This window comes from Dreissena polymorpha, chromosome 8 (genome assembly GCF_020536995.1).
Source record: "Dreissena polymorpha isolate Duluth1 chromosome 8, UMN_Dpol_1.0, whole genome shotgun sequence".
Taxonomy (NCBI): domain Eukaryota; kingdom Metazoa; phylum Mollusca; class Bivalvia; order Myida; family Dreissenidae; genus Dreissena; species Dreissena polymorpha.
In genome coordinates, this window is record NC_068362.1 from 33,914,676 (window position 1) to 33,932,668 (window position 17,993).

General features: G+C 37.8%; 1 protein-coding gene across 1 annotated transcript; it reads right to left on the reverse strand.

Moving 5' to 3' along the window:
* Positions 1–3,303: 3,303 nt before the first annotated feature.
* Positions 3,304–6,433, reverse strand: LOC127842232 (uncharacterized). Its single transcript, XM_052371650.1, has 4 exons — positions 6,264–6,433; positions 5,781–5,864; positions 4,034–4,125; positions 3,304–3,661 (listed from the first exon to the last, which is right to left on the reverse strand). Exons 2-4 carry the CDS (start codon positions 5,843–5,845, stop codon positions 3,483–3,485), a joined length of 336 nt encoding a protein of 111 aa, XP_052227610.1. The 5' UTR covers positions 5,846–5,864; positions 6,264–6,433; the 3' UTR covers positions 3,304–3,482.
* Between the last annotated feature and the right edge of the window lie 11,560 nt (positions 6,434–17,993).

Here is a 17,993-nt window from a genome sequence, read left to right on the forward strand (position 1 = left end):
AGACTGCACAGGCTAATCTTGGACGTCACTATACGTGGATTGAACATGCTAAACTGGGACGTGACTATACGCGGACTTCACAGGCTAATCAGGGACGTCACTATACGCATATATTTTAAGATCTGTTTTCTCAAAACGCGGTCTTTTTTATGTGTGACAGAAACGACTGCATCTGTCTACTTGACAGAGTGTTGCGCAGAAATTAATTGCTGCTGTTAGTAACTGAATTCAGTGGCGGTAAATATTTTTGTTGTTTAACGCTGAGTATCAATTGTTAAATGGAAATCACGAGTATTCAACATCATAAAGATCTACTGGTTATATCCAACGTTATAGATGCAGTTGAGGTCTGAGATTACAAAAAACTAGCCAAACGTAGTATGAATAAAGGTAAATAAATGACACTTTTGCATGGCATAGATAAGAGAACTGAAAATTGCTGAGTAATTCAGTGTATTTCAATGTGTTTGTTTCCAGTGACTTACCTGGATAGCTTTACATTTGAGCTGTTCTTTAACCTCGTGGCGCACCTCGCTGTTACTGGAACTGGGTCTCGAACAACAATAACTGGGTCTCCACGATACTCTCAATCTGAAGCATAGGCGGCGCACAAAGTGATACAGTGGCCGCGCCTAAATTGAAAATGACGTTCAATTTATAATAAAGATCAACGACACAGCACTACACTGAGACCGCGCCTCAATGCGATACTGAGTACAGTAAAGATAATGTACATGCAAGCTCTTGGTGTGCTTTTACTAACGAAGCATATAAAAAAGAAGTTTTACAATTTTCCTTCATTCAAAAATTAGTTTTATTTCAAGACTACGTTTTTTACTCACGTCTTCATCGGTCTTCCTTGACTGATCCGCGATGGCAATATCGTAGCGCCGGATGTTTCTATGTGGAGACTGGCGGGCCTCGTACTCCTCTAGGATGGCCAGGAAGTTGCCGAAGACGGAATACACCATCTGCTTGCTGGCTGTATTTTAGATACGGTCGCCAGATAAAAGGGCTACATGTCTATATACCTCTTAAAACAGTTGATATTTTAAATAGGTATTTTACGTAAAAATGCCCTTTAAAACATCAGTGGTGGTAATGGTCATTATTGGAAGATGTGTATTTTGAAGATGTGAGGTGCTGCCGCGCCTTCATTGTGTGAAGATCCGGCGTATGTCCAAGCAATCCTATCAACGAACTTATTTGACGCACGAAAAATTGAGACGAATGTTTAATTAAAGCAGCAAATGTTAGCAATTTGATTTTAACAAAAAGATGGTTAAATTTTATAGCAACTTGTGTTGTGGGGGAAATCCGGAGTACCCGGAGGAAGCTCCACCTGTCTGGTATGGTGAGCACCAACCAAAGTCATGTTATGCCTGGATTGTGGTTTGAACCCGGATCGCCTATGTAAGAGCACATATTCTAACAACTGCGCTAACCCAACAGGCTATCGCGACTTCTTGATTGTCAAAACCTTATTTACATGCAGACTTTTTCCGAAACAGCTTATAATTAAAAATTGAAATGTTACGTCATTCTAAGTCCAAAGTCCATTTCTGTTTGAATCTCTGAAAACAACTTTCACGGCTGTTTCTATTCAGGTTGTGTGTCTTGTAGGTAAACATAAATTGAAAAAAGTATGCTTCAATGTGTTTTCATTTAGCACTGAAATATAAACTGAAAAATGTGTCATTTCAGTGTCGAATTGACATCATTGGTACATTTAAGTTTTATACAAAATAGGCCACCAACCTTCCTTTGACCTCTGTAACTGCATTTGTTCTTGGAGTTGTCCGCCGTACTCGTTCCTACCACGGGTCCCCACAGCAACCGAGGACGCATATCCGGTCAAGGGATACGGCTCGGAGTACTGAGACCCCTGGTATCTCTCCGGCGGTGGAGCAGGAGGCCTTCCTCCACGATAGGAGTGCGACAGTTGGGCGTTTCCGAGGTGTTGTCTTTGAAACAGGAGTGGCCTAAACAGTTAATATAATTAGTTTGTTATAAGTTTCATGAGTAAATTAAATACAAAACATGTACGTTGATGGCGGAAAAACTGGTTTCACGTTTCACTCAGATAAACAACTCCCATAATATACTAAAACAACCGTTTATTGTGTGAAAATACCGTGCGTGGTATTTTGGATAATTTTCATGTTTTTTAAAATTGAAATGTTAAAAAGTATAATACCGGTAATGCCACCCATTTTGGAAATTTGTTACATTAATGTATTTATGTGAACCCTTAGCGGTGACGAGAAATATTACGTATATGTGATATAGTTAACGTAACATTATTCGTATAGACCGGAGCCAGTCGCATTAAGATAATTCACGATCTTTGTTTCTTATTAAAAGAACATTTTTATAGAATTTAAACGAAACTAATTACACATGTACATGCTACTGCAATCAAAACACGCACAGCGGTGTGATATTTGTTTTATTAATGTTCTATATTGAAATCCATTAAAGATAGAAAATGAGTACGGTTAAAAAATACCTTTGGTCCATTCCGCCGTGTTCAAACGTAAATCTAAAGAACCGTTTCTCCTTCCTGGTCGGTTTTACGCATTGACACGGCTGAGTGAATGTCATTGAAGGAACATTTTTATTCTTTGCGAAATAAAAGCTGTATGAAAAGCATATACAGAATAGGATGGTGTAAATGCAGATCACAAGCAGTGGCAAGAGGCTAAGCCTTTTTATGTAAGATGAGGAAATAAACTGGTCTATGTTGAAAGTTGCTTGGTATTTTAATCGTCTCATACGTTTCTCAAGAAATTGAATCATTTTCTTCCAAACAGACAAAAAAACTGCTTAAGTTGCCATAAAATAGACAATACTTGGTTAGTAAACCACTAGCCTTTTCGAGTGGTTCTTGTTTTCGTATCACTTGTTTTCTAACATTTCGGTCTTGACTAAACAAAAGAAAATGGCAGAATTGTCAAGAAAAAGACACACACACAAGATAAACATCAAATAATGACATGAAATTTAACCAAATGTCTTCAGTTGTATAGCTTTTTTTGCTGGAAATGCTAAGATAAAGCTAGGTTTACTCATCGTTCCGTTTTGACAATGCACGCCTGTTAGTGAGCTAATAACCAAAATTTAACGAGGATTTTTAAATTTTATTTGGAATATTGAATTAAGTCAACAATAAACTGATCATGTATGGAAATCAATTCCTAAATGTTAGAATGTAAATATTCTAAAAACAAAAACCTCATCAACATATAAACGATATTGAAAATACATGTACAAAAGAAACCTCCGTAATAAACACAACACATGTTACAATTTGTACACAATTTAATGTCCAAAAAACAATGACGCTTGTCGTTGAGACCAAGTTTTTTTTATAAAATAATTATCACATAATCTTCCGTGATATCCTAACAAGTAAACAGCTTATTCAGTGTTTGGTATGGTAAAGAGTCACAATGGCATATTGTCAAGATCTATCGGCTGTTTTAACGGTCGTACTGCTTTCCGATTGAAGTTATGAGTTCACCAACCCATTCGCTGCCCATTCTCCCCATTAGCTGTACAGCCTGAGAGAGGGCAAAGGTGAATCCCTCCATATCGGCCCGGAAGAATTCCCCCTTGTGGTACTCTGACCCACAATTCCATCCCCAGCGGCATAGGTCACCTGAAGTAAGAGTTTTTACCTTAACATCAAAACGCTGCCATATTTTTAAGAATGTTCACACAAATAGAGCACTGAATACAAGTGGATTACTTGTAAAATATTAAACACGAATGCAAACGTCATTGTATAATTTTCCTTTACGTTTCTATATGATCCATTAAACATGAAAACACTTTCAGTAGTGTCGAATAAGTTAGATTACTAGAGCATGATTCTAGTCTTTTTAGTAAGTAGAATGTACAGAAGGAAATCCAACGTTTATCCGAGTGCAGCGCATTAATACATACTTTTACAGACTCGTAGCAGCACAAGAAAAGAGTTCAACTCTAACAACAGCAAAGGTATGCTCTAGTTTTCGTCAAAGTTGTTTACCTCGATGTTCATCGCTGCGACATTTGATGACCCCTCGCTGTGAAAGAAACACAGGCTCGTCATCCTTGAAGCAACGCCATTTTAACGGCTTTCTGAAACATTATCCGCAGATTGCCGTACTTCATAAACATATTTGGCTTAGTACGATTGAACGCTGTGTATACTGTAAACACCACTTATGTATCTAACGCTTCACATATAACGCAGAAAGAGTGTTTTAAATGAATAATGCACATAAACATTCTCCTATTCACAAAATCATTCAAAGTCACACACAATCGGTAAGTATGGCTCCACGTTCGGGGGAATTATATATTTGCCCTTCCGTCCGTCGGATATATTGTGTCGCGTGTAACTCAAAAAGTATTGCTGAGAGATTGATTAAACTTTCAAAACATATAAACCAGCTCGACAAAAAGCAAGCCTGGGTCTTTTGGTTCCCTTCTTTCGACATACTTTGAGTTTCGAGACAAATTCGAATATACGGATCCGTAGCGTACGGACAGAGTTTTAAAGGGACCTTTCACGTTTTGGACAATTGACAAAGTTGAATATAAAATGTTTCAGATTTGCACGTTTTTGTTTAAGTTATGATATTTGCCAGGGAACAGTTATACTTAACATTTACCATGCTCTAAAATGCCCATTATATGCACATTTTGACGATTTAAAAACCTGAAAACTATATAGCGTTACAAACGCGAAACGATTGAATAATTGGGAGAGTTCTGTTGTTATCGTTATATTTTGTGACATTTCGATGATTGCTTATATAAAGTTTAAAATACACATCGGATAATATGAGAACGGAGCGCCGAGTGGTTTAAGTGCAAGTCTTTAACTCCAAGGGTCAGTGGTTAGAGCCCAGTGGATAATTACTTTCTTATCCTTTTTTAATTGCATTCTTGGTTTTTACTGGAGCTATTTAGCTCCAATGTTTACATTTATAAATGTAAGGGATTTAATGACCAACTTCGATGCATGCAAAAATCTGTGAAAAGGTCCCTTGAAATGTCTTAGAATAAGTTAAACATTTTCTACAAACTTATTTTACATTGAACTGAAAGTGAGACATTGAAACTGACATACCATAACGATTAATATGTCTATTTTTAAATGTCATAAACCGTTTTTACCTATGAGATACAAATTATTCTACACCATGGGATCTGTATGTTTATCCCGTTTAAGGTGGACATTTTAACGTCAGACTTTGAATATTTTATATGGCTGTAACGTGCCATACACTTATTTAATTATATGTAATAGATGGAAAAAAATGAGAACCTCAAATCTATGTCACAGTTTAAACTCCAATATTTATTGGTTTACTTGTGTACTTCGTATGTAGATTTAAAGATTTAATAAATATGAATGAGTTCAATGGTTCCACGAACCAATAATGACCATTTTCCTTCCGGGATTTAAATAGACATGATTACTGCGTACTACAATCCGGAATGCTGGTAAGCCCAGTGTTTGCAATTTGCAGGTTTCTTTAAGCTCATAACTTTTATGAGTTTCAACTATGCAAACTTAGATCATGTCAAGGTTTTTTTTAAGGCTGGCTGGCTGCCAGTTTGTGTAGCGGTCCGTAATAACAATTCAAATACATTTTCAAACATCTATGTTGTTGTATAAATCTATACACGTAACCAGGCCGGGTTTCGGGTTTTTTAATTACCAGTGAGGAGCAAGAGAACATTAACCAATAAAACTTTTACAGAAAATAAAAAATATAACTCACTTTGATGGACATTGTGTCGAAGGACATCGGAAGTCAGATAGTCGTACCCAAACATTTCTGCTCATCTTTATAATTTAGCGCAACCTGAAATAGAACTAATGAATGTATACTACATTTTGATGGTTGTTTATTTATTTATTGATTCATGATGATGATGATGATGATGTAATAGTAGTAGAAGTAGTTGTTGTAGTGGTAGTTGTAGTTGTAGTAGTAGTAGAAGTAGTTGTCGTAGTAGTAGTAGTAGTAGTAGTAGTAGTAGTAGTAGTAGTAGTAGTAGTAGTAGTAGTAGTAGTAGTAGTAGTAGTAGTAGTAGTAGTAGTAGTAGAAGTAGTAGTAGTAGTAGCAGCAGTAGCAGTAGCAGTAGTAGTAGTTCTAGAAGTAGTAGTAGAAGTTGTAATAGAAGTTGTTGTTGTTGTTGTTGTTTTTGTTGTTGTTGTAGTAGTATCATTACAAGTTATATTTATAAAAACACAACCTCACCTGAAAGAGCACCTTACATCTACTGTGACTATGAACCGTTTTGTTTTGTTTTCGTCGAACACAAGGAAGCTTAACTAACTGTAAATAGGTTCGTAATCCTTCCTTGTACTAGAAATCTAATCGAGGGATCTTATTTTTCATATATCAATAGACAAGTCCTACAATTTCTTCCAACAGACAAGCTTAAACCTTAAATTAAAATGCATCAAAATTCGGAGTGTGTGTTCTATTTGACGATCAGTAACAGTTACAGAGTAATAGTTGTTATATTTGAGTGATGATATACATGTGTGTTATTAGTTTACTTTATAAATAGGTGTTTGTAGTAGTCGGATTGATTATGTAATGTCATTCATTATAGCTCAGCTGAATGTGCAGTCCATACAGTCAAATCATTGAAGACACTTTTCTTCTAAACTATATTTTTGAAAATAACTTAAAAAGGGATCTCCTTTAACAGAATACAAAAACAAGTTAATACAGTCAAAAGTTTCTAAGTATTATGTAAGAACAGCACAGGCTAATCTGGGACGACCCTTTACGCACATGCATTAAGCCCGGTTTTCCCAGAGCGGGGCTTGTATGTATACAGTCATATGACAAAATGTAGCTTTGATAATCTTCTCTCATAATACATTTTAGTGCATTAATGGCATGAAATAACAACAGACCTAATGTTATGTAAAAGTGTATCTGAAATATCTATAAAAAAAATCATATCGTTCTGGGGTGTTGGCTGGTTTGAGCAAGGTCGCGACAAGCGACCAAGAAAGAACAACAAATATATCAGCAATAAAAACGATAACAAAGGGCCCTGATGCGACAATCATGACATGTATGGGCCATGTTGTTTTTCTGCGACGTACTCCTGTTTGCGACTTTCAACCCCAGAACCAGCACATATCCCCCTTGATGTTTTTTATTTCACGTTCTCCTGTATGCGATCTTCAACCCCGCCACCATCACATATCGCCATTGTTGTTTTTCTGTCACGTTCTTCTGTATGCGACCTTCAACCCCGCCACCATCACATATCGCCCTTGTTTTTGTTCTGCCACGGTCTCCTGTTTGCGACCTTAAAGCCCGCCACCATCACATATCGCCATTGTTGTTTTTTCTGTCACGTTCTCGAGTATGCGACATTCAACCCCGCCATCATCACTAATCGCCATTGTTGTTTTTGTTCTGCCACGGTCTCCTGTATGCGACCTTAAACCCCGCCACCATCACATATCGCCATTGTTATTTTTCTGCTACGTTCTCCTGTTTGCGACCTTCAACCCCGCCACCATCACATATCGCCATTGTTGTTTTTCTGCTACGTTCTCCTGTTAATCGCCATTGTTGTTTTTCTGTCACGTTCTCCTGTATGCGACCTTTAACCCCGCCACCATCACATATCGCCATTGTTGTTTTTCTGTCACGTTCTCCTGTATGCGACCTTTAACCCCGCCACCATCACATATCGTCATTGTTGTTTTTCTGTCACGTTCTCCTGTATGCGACCTTCAACCCCGCCACCATCACATATCGCCATTGTTGTTTTTCTGCCACGTGCTTATGTATGCGACCTTCAACCCCGCCACCATCACATATCGCAATGGTTGTTTTTCTGTCACGTACTCATGTATGCGACTTTCAACCCCGCCACCATCACATATCGCCATTTTTTTTTCTGCCACGTTCTCCTGTTTGCGACCTTCAACCCCGCCGCCATCACATATCGCCATTGTTGTTTTTCTGACACGTTCTCCTGTTTGCGACTTTCAACCCCGCCATCATCACATATCGCCATTGTTGTTTTTCTGCCACATTCTTCTGTTTGCGACCTTCAACACCGCCACCATCACATATCGCCAATTTTGTTTTCTGACACGTTCTCCTGTATGCGACTTTCAACCCCGCCACCATCACATATCGCCATTGTTGTTTTTATATCACGTTCTCCTTTATGCAACTTTCAACCCCGCCACCATCACATATCGCCCTTGTTTTTCTGTCACATTCTTCTGTATGCGGCCTTCAACCCCGTCACCATCACATATCGCCCTTGTTTTTGTTCTGCCACGGTCTCCTGTTTGCGACCTTAAACCCCGCCACCATCACATATCGCCATTGTTGTTTGTATGTCACGTTCTCCTTTATGCAACTTTCAACCCCGCCACCATCACATATCGCCCTTGTTTTTCTGTCACGTTCTTCTGTATGCGACCTTCAACCCCGCCACCATCACATATCGCCCTTGTTTTTGTTCTGCCACGTTCTCCTGTTTGCGACCTTAAACCCCGCCTCCATCACATATCGCCATTGTTGTTTTTTTCTGTCACGTTCTCGAGTATGCGACATTCAACCCCGCCATCATCACTAATCACCATTGTTGTTTTTGTTCTGCCACGGTCTCCTGTATGCGACCTTAAACCCCGCCACCATCACATATCGCCATGGTTGTTTTTCTGTCACGTTCTCATGTATGCGACTTTTAACCCCGCCACCATCCATATCGCCATTGTTGTTTTTCTGCCACGTTCTCCTGTTTACGACCTTCAACCCCGCCACCATCACATATCGCCATTGTTGTTTTTCTGCCTCGTTCTCCTGTATGCGGCCTTCAAACCCGCCACCATCACAAATCACCATTGTTGTTTTTCTGACACGTTCTCGTGTATGCGACCTTCCCTTCTACCCCGCCACCATCCATATCGTCATTGTTGTTTTTCTGCCACGTTCTCCTGTTTCCGACCTTCAACCCCGCCACCATCACATATCGCCATTGTTGTTTTTCTGCCACGTTCTCCTGTTTGCGACCTTTAACCCCGCCACCATCACATATCGCCATTGTTGTTTTACTGCCACGTTCTCCTGTTTGCGACCTTCAACCCCGCCACCATCACATATCGCCCTTGTTGTTTTTCTGCCACGTTCTCCTTTTTGCGACCTTCAACCCCGCCACCATCACATATCGCCATTGTTGTTTTTCTGTCACGTTCTCCTGTATGCGAACTTCAACCCCGCCATCATCACATATCGCCATTGATGTTTTTTCTGCCACGTTCTCCTGTTTGCGACCTTCAACCCCGCCACCATCACATATCGCCATTGTTGTTTTTCTGCCACGTACTCATGTATGCGACCTTCAACCCCGCCACCATCACATATCGCCATGGTTGTTTATCTGTCACGTACTCATGTATGCGACTTTTAACCCCGCCACCATCACATATCGCCATTGTTTGTTTTTTTGCCACGTTCTCCTGTTTGCGACCTTCAATCCCGCCGCCATCACATATCGCCATTGTTGTTTTTCTGACACGTTCTCCTGTTTGCGACCTTCAACCCCGCCACCATCACATATCGCCATTGTTGTTTTTTCTGCCACGTTCTCCTGTTTGCGACCTTCAACCCCGCCACCATCACATATCGCCATTGTTGTTTTTCTGCCACGTTCACCTGTTTGCGACCTTCAACCCCCGCCACCAACACAGAACGATATGGCAGTAATCAGCCACAAGAGAAAAAAGGAGTTTTAAAATAATGATGCTTTGAAGTTGATTCGGACACATCGACGATAAGAAGAGTAATTCGCCTTTGCGGCACGCATTGAAATCAATACCTACATATTTAATTGATCTCAAGAAAAATTATATTGAAGCCTGAACGTTAAAAACGAAACATACAAGCAAGAACAGAATTGCGTAGTTTTTTTAGTACGTTGTACTTTCTTGGACATGTGTCGCCTTTATGCATACAATAAGTCACATAGATAATAAATAAATCCTTAAAGAAGGATGCACAGATAAAACTTTAAGTATAAAGGAATCATGCAAATGTATTTATATAGCTCGTCAACATTATCGTGATACAACTTAACTCTTGAAAAATAAATGTCACTATTAAATTGTTTCAAATTTCCAGACACGGTTTTGTTCGGATACGAGTTGTTCGCCCATTATCTCAACTTATTATGAATTTCTCCAAATACAAAAACGTTTCAACATAAGACAAATTAAATAAACATTACACATGATTATTGAACTACCGTAATTACTCTCAGTTTTCGGAGACAAAGTTTTCGGACACCCTCTTTTAGCAAAAGTAATTATTTTTCGTTGTTCTTTATCATTTAGGCAAGAGTTAGCAAAGCTGTGAAGTTGTATTAATTTTTTACAGCAAAAAAGAAGAGTAAATCACAATAAAATAATTATACATTGATTTATTGCTTTTATTTCAATATACTTATCATTTTCGGACACCCAAATTGTTGTCTCTAAATGTTCGTACACCTGCCTTATGTTTGAATATGCCTAGAACAGAATACGTTCAAGATGCCAATATAAAAAAGAAAGCGTTACCAAGTGTGTACCGCTCTAGAAAGCGAAAAGTACATGGAAACCCACCCATCAAACAAAAGAAGAGATTTCGATAAAGTACAATGCCACACAAAACAATGACATACCAATGCATATAAGCGTAAGGAAAAAAAATAGGGCAAAGCCGGTCCGATACTATTACAAGGTTGATAAAACAAAAATACTACTATTATTGCGATTCGGAATACATGAAGCGATTTTTAATACCTGACATGAGCTAAGGACATGCATAAGCAGTGGATTGTTTTTTAATTGCAAACTTTAATATTACCTGTTTATTGAAAACAATGACATTTAACGCGTTTTGCCACAAAGATACGGATTTATGTATGTTACTTTGATGCGATATATTTTGGACGACATACTTTTTAACAAGTTCCGTAGTTGGTGAATATATCATAATCGCGACAAGTGAACTTGTAGTTGATAGAGATTTGTGCAAATGCAATACACGATATGATTTCAGTAGAAGTGATCAATACATACATGTCTTTTATTTTGCTTTCATATTTCATTAAATACATATTCTTTAAGCTGTTGTATTGTGGAAATAAAATATTGGTTCAACTAGATAGGTGATTTCGTTTGCTCCTAATATTGCCTGCTAATCTTAAGAAATGTTAATATGTCAATGCATAACAAATTCATTTCGACCCAAATAGATTTTTCATATGAACATAGTACACTTGAAAATGTATACCAAGGCATCATGGGAAGAAATGACGTAACACGGTTTATTTTAATATAAAAAACGTAAAAAATTAGCATCATGTATATACGGAACGAAAAGTGTAATAAAATATTACTTATAGCAATGATATGTCAGATTGGTATATGTAGAATTGTAAAAAAGCTACAAACATCGAATAAACATTTTTGTTAGGTTCATGTGGGTTTATCTGCTGTTAAAGGATAATTTCAGGCATATTCTACATTATTATTATTATTATTATTATTATTATTATTATTATTATCACATAATAAAACAACGGCATAAACAGCCAATATTCACTGGATCACGAGAGTTCATAGCATGGGTGTCCTAATGTTTGTATTGCTTTCCGATTGAACTAATTAGTTCCGCCACCCATTCGCTTCCCATCGTCCCCACCAGCTGTACGGCCATGGAGAGAGCGAAGATATACCCCTCACAATCGTTATCGACGGTATTGTCGTTGTATTTTCCCTTGTGGTACTCTGACTCACAGTTCCATCCCCAGCGACATAGTTCACCTGCAATGAGAACTACTTATACATCTGAGAATCATGCACTATCAATGGGTTGCTGACAAGTACACAGACTGGAGGACGCGTATTGTGAGTGAAGTTTTATATAAAGGAACCACTACCGTATGCATGCTTATGAAAATACTAATCATGACATTAATGCACACCAATTAATAAAAATTGATGGGAAAAGTGGTGTAAACGATTGCTTTTAGTAGACTGTCTGAAAGCTATTATTAACATTGACTAGGCTTGTTTCATGACGGCCCTTTTTTCTATAAAAGGGGCTCGTGTTCACATATTGAAAAATGATATTTTTCCAACTTTGTTTTAACAAATTCGAAAATGTACCTTGATGGTCCCCGCTGCGACATTTGACGACCCCTCGCTGGGAAAGAAACACAGGCTCGTCATCATCTGAGCAGCGGCATCCAAGCGTCTTGCTGAAGGATGTACACAAATGTTCGTGCATTCGAAAATAAGCCTTCCGTCTAGAAAAAAGGCCTTGGCAAACAGCGTAGACCCAGATGAGACGCCGCATGATGCGGCGTCTCATCAGGGTCTGCGCTGTTTGCTTAAAGGAATTTCTGTAAGAAATATTCTATATATAGAAATAAATATACATGTCTATATAGACATCCCTAATTTTGGAATAAATTGATCCAATTTAGAAGGATGGGAGATTCCACTAGGCTTAAATTTGTTAAAATAGCTCGATTATTCGATTTTCATGTGCTATGAAAACCATCTGTGTAAATCTTAAGCTACAAAACAACCACACAAAAAAAACCCACAAAACAACAGCAACAAACAATAGCTTGAGAGTTGTGGTTTAGAAATTAATAACAAACAGAACGGAAACGTTTAGAGAATCGTCCACGATATAACATTTCAATAATATATCTTTAAACATTTGAAATAAACAGTTTCAAACTCGGTTATCATAAACGCTTCAGAGGCATAATCGGTCATAAAATTTGTTGTTCTGAAATAAAATCACTTCATAAAATGTTGTAGCATTAATTAATATCTATGAAAGCCATCTTATTTTGGAGTGGTATTGTGCTGAGAGGGGGGGGGGGGGGGGGACCTGAGTGCCCGGACAAAATCCCACCTGTCCCAAGTACGGTGACCACTAACCAAGCTCACATGCGCGGGGATTTAACCCGGGTCTTCTAGGCAGGAAGCGCGTTTACAAACCACTTCGCTCGCAAGACAGCCTTCTTCCGCAGGAAATGTTTTCACTCTTTTTATACACATGGTCATGCAAAGCATAAACAACGCAATACTGGCCCATTTAGAGACATTATGGACATATAAATGAATTTGGCGGTGAAAGTAATTGAGCAATACTAAATACTAAATTCTATACGGAGCAGAACAAATACATAAAAATTACTTGGCAGCAAAGAAATGTTAAAAATAATATGCACGGAAAACGATCTTAAAAGCACTACAAATAAATGTAAAGTAAACATCAATTATCATAAAATTCACCCAGCGGGTCGTGATTGTTTGGTCTATTCATGTTTACATGTTAACGTTATATAACCATTTATATAAGATAGCAGATAACACACGTTGAGCAATTTGTTCACATATTTTAGCTTGTTTGAAATTTTCATATAAGATTTTTAAAAACAATGCTATAATATTTTAATATTTAATACGAGCAATCACTATAGTATGCGGGGTTTTAATATAAGATTTGTATTGTTTACGGTATTGTAGTTGTACTTGTATTTTCAAACTTATAATAATTTTACCGATTTCAATTGATTAGATTAAATGTTTAGATTAGAAGAACCGGTATCTTGCAATTTTTAAGTAAGCGGTCGTGTTTATCTTGTTTGAATATAATTCATACAGTCTTTTTGGGGGATCATTGTTATTTTACCTGTTGAATTTTAGTATTAGTTTACCAAACTGGCAAAACGTTTGTTAGAGCACAATTAGGAGATTTAAACTTAGAGTAATGCCAATATTTCGAGATCACAATTTTGTAACGCACATTTATCAGTGTACGTTTATTATCGAGATGTACAATTTATTATCTATCTTACCAATAAATCAGTTAAATGGTTCATCGAACCAACAGTGACAATTTACCTTCCGGGATGAAAATTAAATTATAAATAATTATAATGCGTAATTTAAAGATAATCGCGACCGTAAGGCTAGCTCCATATATAACAGACACCTGTTTACTCATACTAAAAAAAGATCAGCTTGGTTATTGTCTTGGTCAAAGCGGATCAAAAATTTGCTAAGTGGATAGTAATTTAGCCTTGTTCTGAGAAAACTGGGCTTAATGCATGTGCGTCCGCACAGACTAATCAGGGACGACACTTTCCGCTTTTATGACATTTTTCGTTTAAAAGAAGTATCTTTTTAGCAAAAATCCAATTAAGGCGGAAAGTGTCGTCTCTGATTAGTCTGTGTGGACTGCACAGGCTAATCTGGGACGACAATTTGCGCACATGCATTATGCCCAGTTTTCAAAGAACGCGACATATTTCACTACGATCTACCGTTATACTGTTTTCCAACATTCGATGTACAGATCTTTAAAGGAAATAAAGGCTGGATTTCCATGTGGAACGTCAAAAATAAAATCAACATCATCCAGTTAAATTTGTAAAACATAAGGGAGGAAAGTACAGAGAAAATAAAAAGGACACATGCCTACATTAAATAGAATGTACCAACGAAACATATAACAACAATATGTGTTTGTGAAACACTATGTCCCCCCATATATTTGACCTTTGACTTGAAGGATGACCTTGAAGGATGTCATTGACCTTAACCTTTCACCACTCAAAATGTGCAGTTCCATGAGAAACACATGCATGCCAAATATGAAGATGCTATCTTCAATATTGCAAAAGTTATGGCAAATGTTAAAGTTTGACGCAAACAAACCAACAAACAAACAGACAGGGCAAAAATAATATGTCCCCCAGTATAGACTGGGGGACATAAAAAGCTGGAGTCGATGCAGCTTTAAGCAGCGAGCTAATAATTAAATAAGACTACAAATACAAAACAAGATTAAAACTAAATATTTAAGAATTGTTGAATATTGATGATAAACTTATTTGCATGTATTTGCATAACATTATTAAATCAGAGGCAATGATTTTAGCGCTATAAAGTCAATATCGTTACTAAGTTACCCATCACCATAATTTGAAGAGATAAGAGGATTGTCGGTACACTTACCTCGCAGGGCAGTGACGGGATGGGCATTGGAACTGTATGTACACTTACCTCGCAGGGCAGTGACATGATGGGCATTGGAACTGAAGGTACACTTACCTTGCAGGGCAGTGACGGGATGGGCATTGGAACTGTAGGTACACTTACCTCGCAGGGCAGTGACGGGATGGGCATTGGAACTGTAGGTACACTTACCTCGCAGGGCAGTGACGGGATGGGCATCGGAACTGAAGGTACACTTACCTCGCAGGGCAGTGACGGGATGGGCATTGGAACTGTAGGTACACTTACCTCGCAGGGCAGTGACGGGATGGGCATTGGAACTCCTTTAGTTCAGCCCAGACATCTTGGCTCATCTCCATGTTTTATGTTTTACGCGACCTAGCTGCATACATAGGCAGTTATAATTATTTATAAACGTAATTTAACTATGCTACTTCTTATATCATTAGTATTTTTAGTATAATAATTCTTTATTTTTATGATTATTCTTAAGATTATAACCATTATTAGTATTGTTCTACTGCTACTACTACTACTACTACTACTCCTCCTCCTCCTCCTCCTACTACCACTACTACTACTACTACTACTACTTCTACTATTACTACTACTACTACTACTACTACTACTACTACTACTACTACTACTACTACTACTACTACTACTACTACTACTACTACTACTACTACTACTACTACTACTACTGCTTCTACTACTACTACTACTACTACTACTACTACTACTACTACTACTACTACTACTACTACTACTACTACTACTACTACTACTACTACTACTACTACTTCTGCTACTGCTACTATTATTATTATTATTTATTAATTATTATTATTATTATTTCTATATTGTGTAACATGAAAATTCGAACGCCTACCTGAACTGTTGTCTAATGTACAGCGACTCTGTTTTGTCTTAGACAAGGAAGCTAAACTAACAATGATAATAAGTTAATAGCTTCAAAATACATTTAAATATGGTAACCAATCAAAGCGATTGGTCGTATTTTCGATGGGTATTAATATCCCATGGAAAATCGTAAACGGGTAACATGACATTAACAATGTGTATATCTAGTGATATAATACATTGTTTATGTCTAGTGGTATGGTCACTTTAGTGTCTAGTCTAGTGACATGACCAGTACAGTGTGAATGTCTAGTGATATGACCAATAGAGTGTGTATGTCTAGTGATATGACCAGTACAGTGTGTGTGTCTCGTGATATGACCACTACAGTTTGTGGGTCTAGTGAAATGACCAGTAGAGTGTGAATGTCTACTGATATGACCAGTACAGTGTTTATGTCTAGTGGTATGGTAAGTACAGTATGTATGTCTAGTGATATGACGAGAAATGTGTGAATGTCTAGTGATATGACCAATAGAGTGTGTATGTCTAGTGATATGACCATTACAGCGTGTGTTTGTCTTGTGAAATGACCAGTATAGTGTGTATGTCTAGTGATATGACCAGTACAGTGTGTATGTCTAGTGATATGACCAGTACAGTGTGAATGTCTAGTGATATGACCACCACAGTATGTATGTCTAGTGATATGACCAGTACAGCGTGTATGTCTAGTGATATGACCAGTTCAGTGTGTATGTCTAGTGGCATTGGCAGTATAGTGTGTATGTCTAGTGGCATGGTCAGTACAGTGTGTATGTCTAGTGATATGACCAGTACAGCGTGTATGTCTAGTGATGTGACCAGTACAGTGTGTATGTCTAGTGATATGACCAGTACAGTTTTTATATATAGTAAAATGACCAGTACAGTGAGAATGTCAAGTTTAATGACCAGTACAGTGTGATTGTCTAGTGTTATGATCAGTATAGTGTGTATGTCTAGTTATATGACCAGTACAATGTGTATGCCTAGTGATATGACGAGTACAGTGTGTATGTCTAGTGATATGACCATTACAGCGTGTGTTTGTCTTGTGAAATGACCAGTATAGTGTGTATGTCTAGTGATATGACCAGTACAGTGTGTATGTCTAGTGATATGACCAGTACAGTGTGAATGTCTAGTGATATGAGCAGCACAGTATGTATGTCTAGTGATATGACCAGTACAGCGTGTATGTCTAGTGATATGACGAGAACAGTGTGAATGTCTAGTGATATGACCGGCACAGTATGTATGTCTAGTGATATGACGAGAACAGTGTGAATGTCTAGTGATATGACCAGTACAGTGTGTATGTCTAGAGATATGACGAGAACAGTGTGAATGACTAGTGATATGACCAGCACAGTGTGTATGTCTAGTGATGTGACCAGTACAGCGTGTATGTCTAGTGATATGACCAGTACAGTGTGTATGTCTAGTGATATGACCAGTACAGTGTGCATATCTAGTTATATGACCAGTACAGTGTGCATGTCTAGTGATATGACCAGTACAGTGTGCATGTCTAGTTATATGACCAGTACAGTGTGTTTGTCTAGTGATATGACCAGTATAGTGTGTTTGTCTAGTGATATGACCAGTACAGTGTAATTGTCTAGTGTTATGATCAGTATAGTGTTTATGTCTAGTTATATGACCAGTACAATGTGTATGCCTAGTGATATGACCAGTACAGTGTGTTTGTCTAGTGATATGACCAGTTCAGTGTGTATCTCTAGTGTCATGGTCAGTACAGTGTGTATGTCTAGTGGCATGGTCAGTACAGTGTGTATGTCTATTGATATGACCAGTATAGTGTGCATGTCTAATGATATGACCAGTACAGTGTGCATGTCTAATGATATGACCAGTACATTGTGTATAGTATTGCTCAATTGGTCTTTGTCGGCTCGGGTACTACTTACATGTACCCCGGGTACTCTTAAGTATACTTACATGTATCCCAGGTATGATAAATATACTAAAACGTACCTGGGAA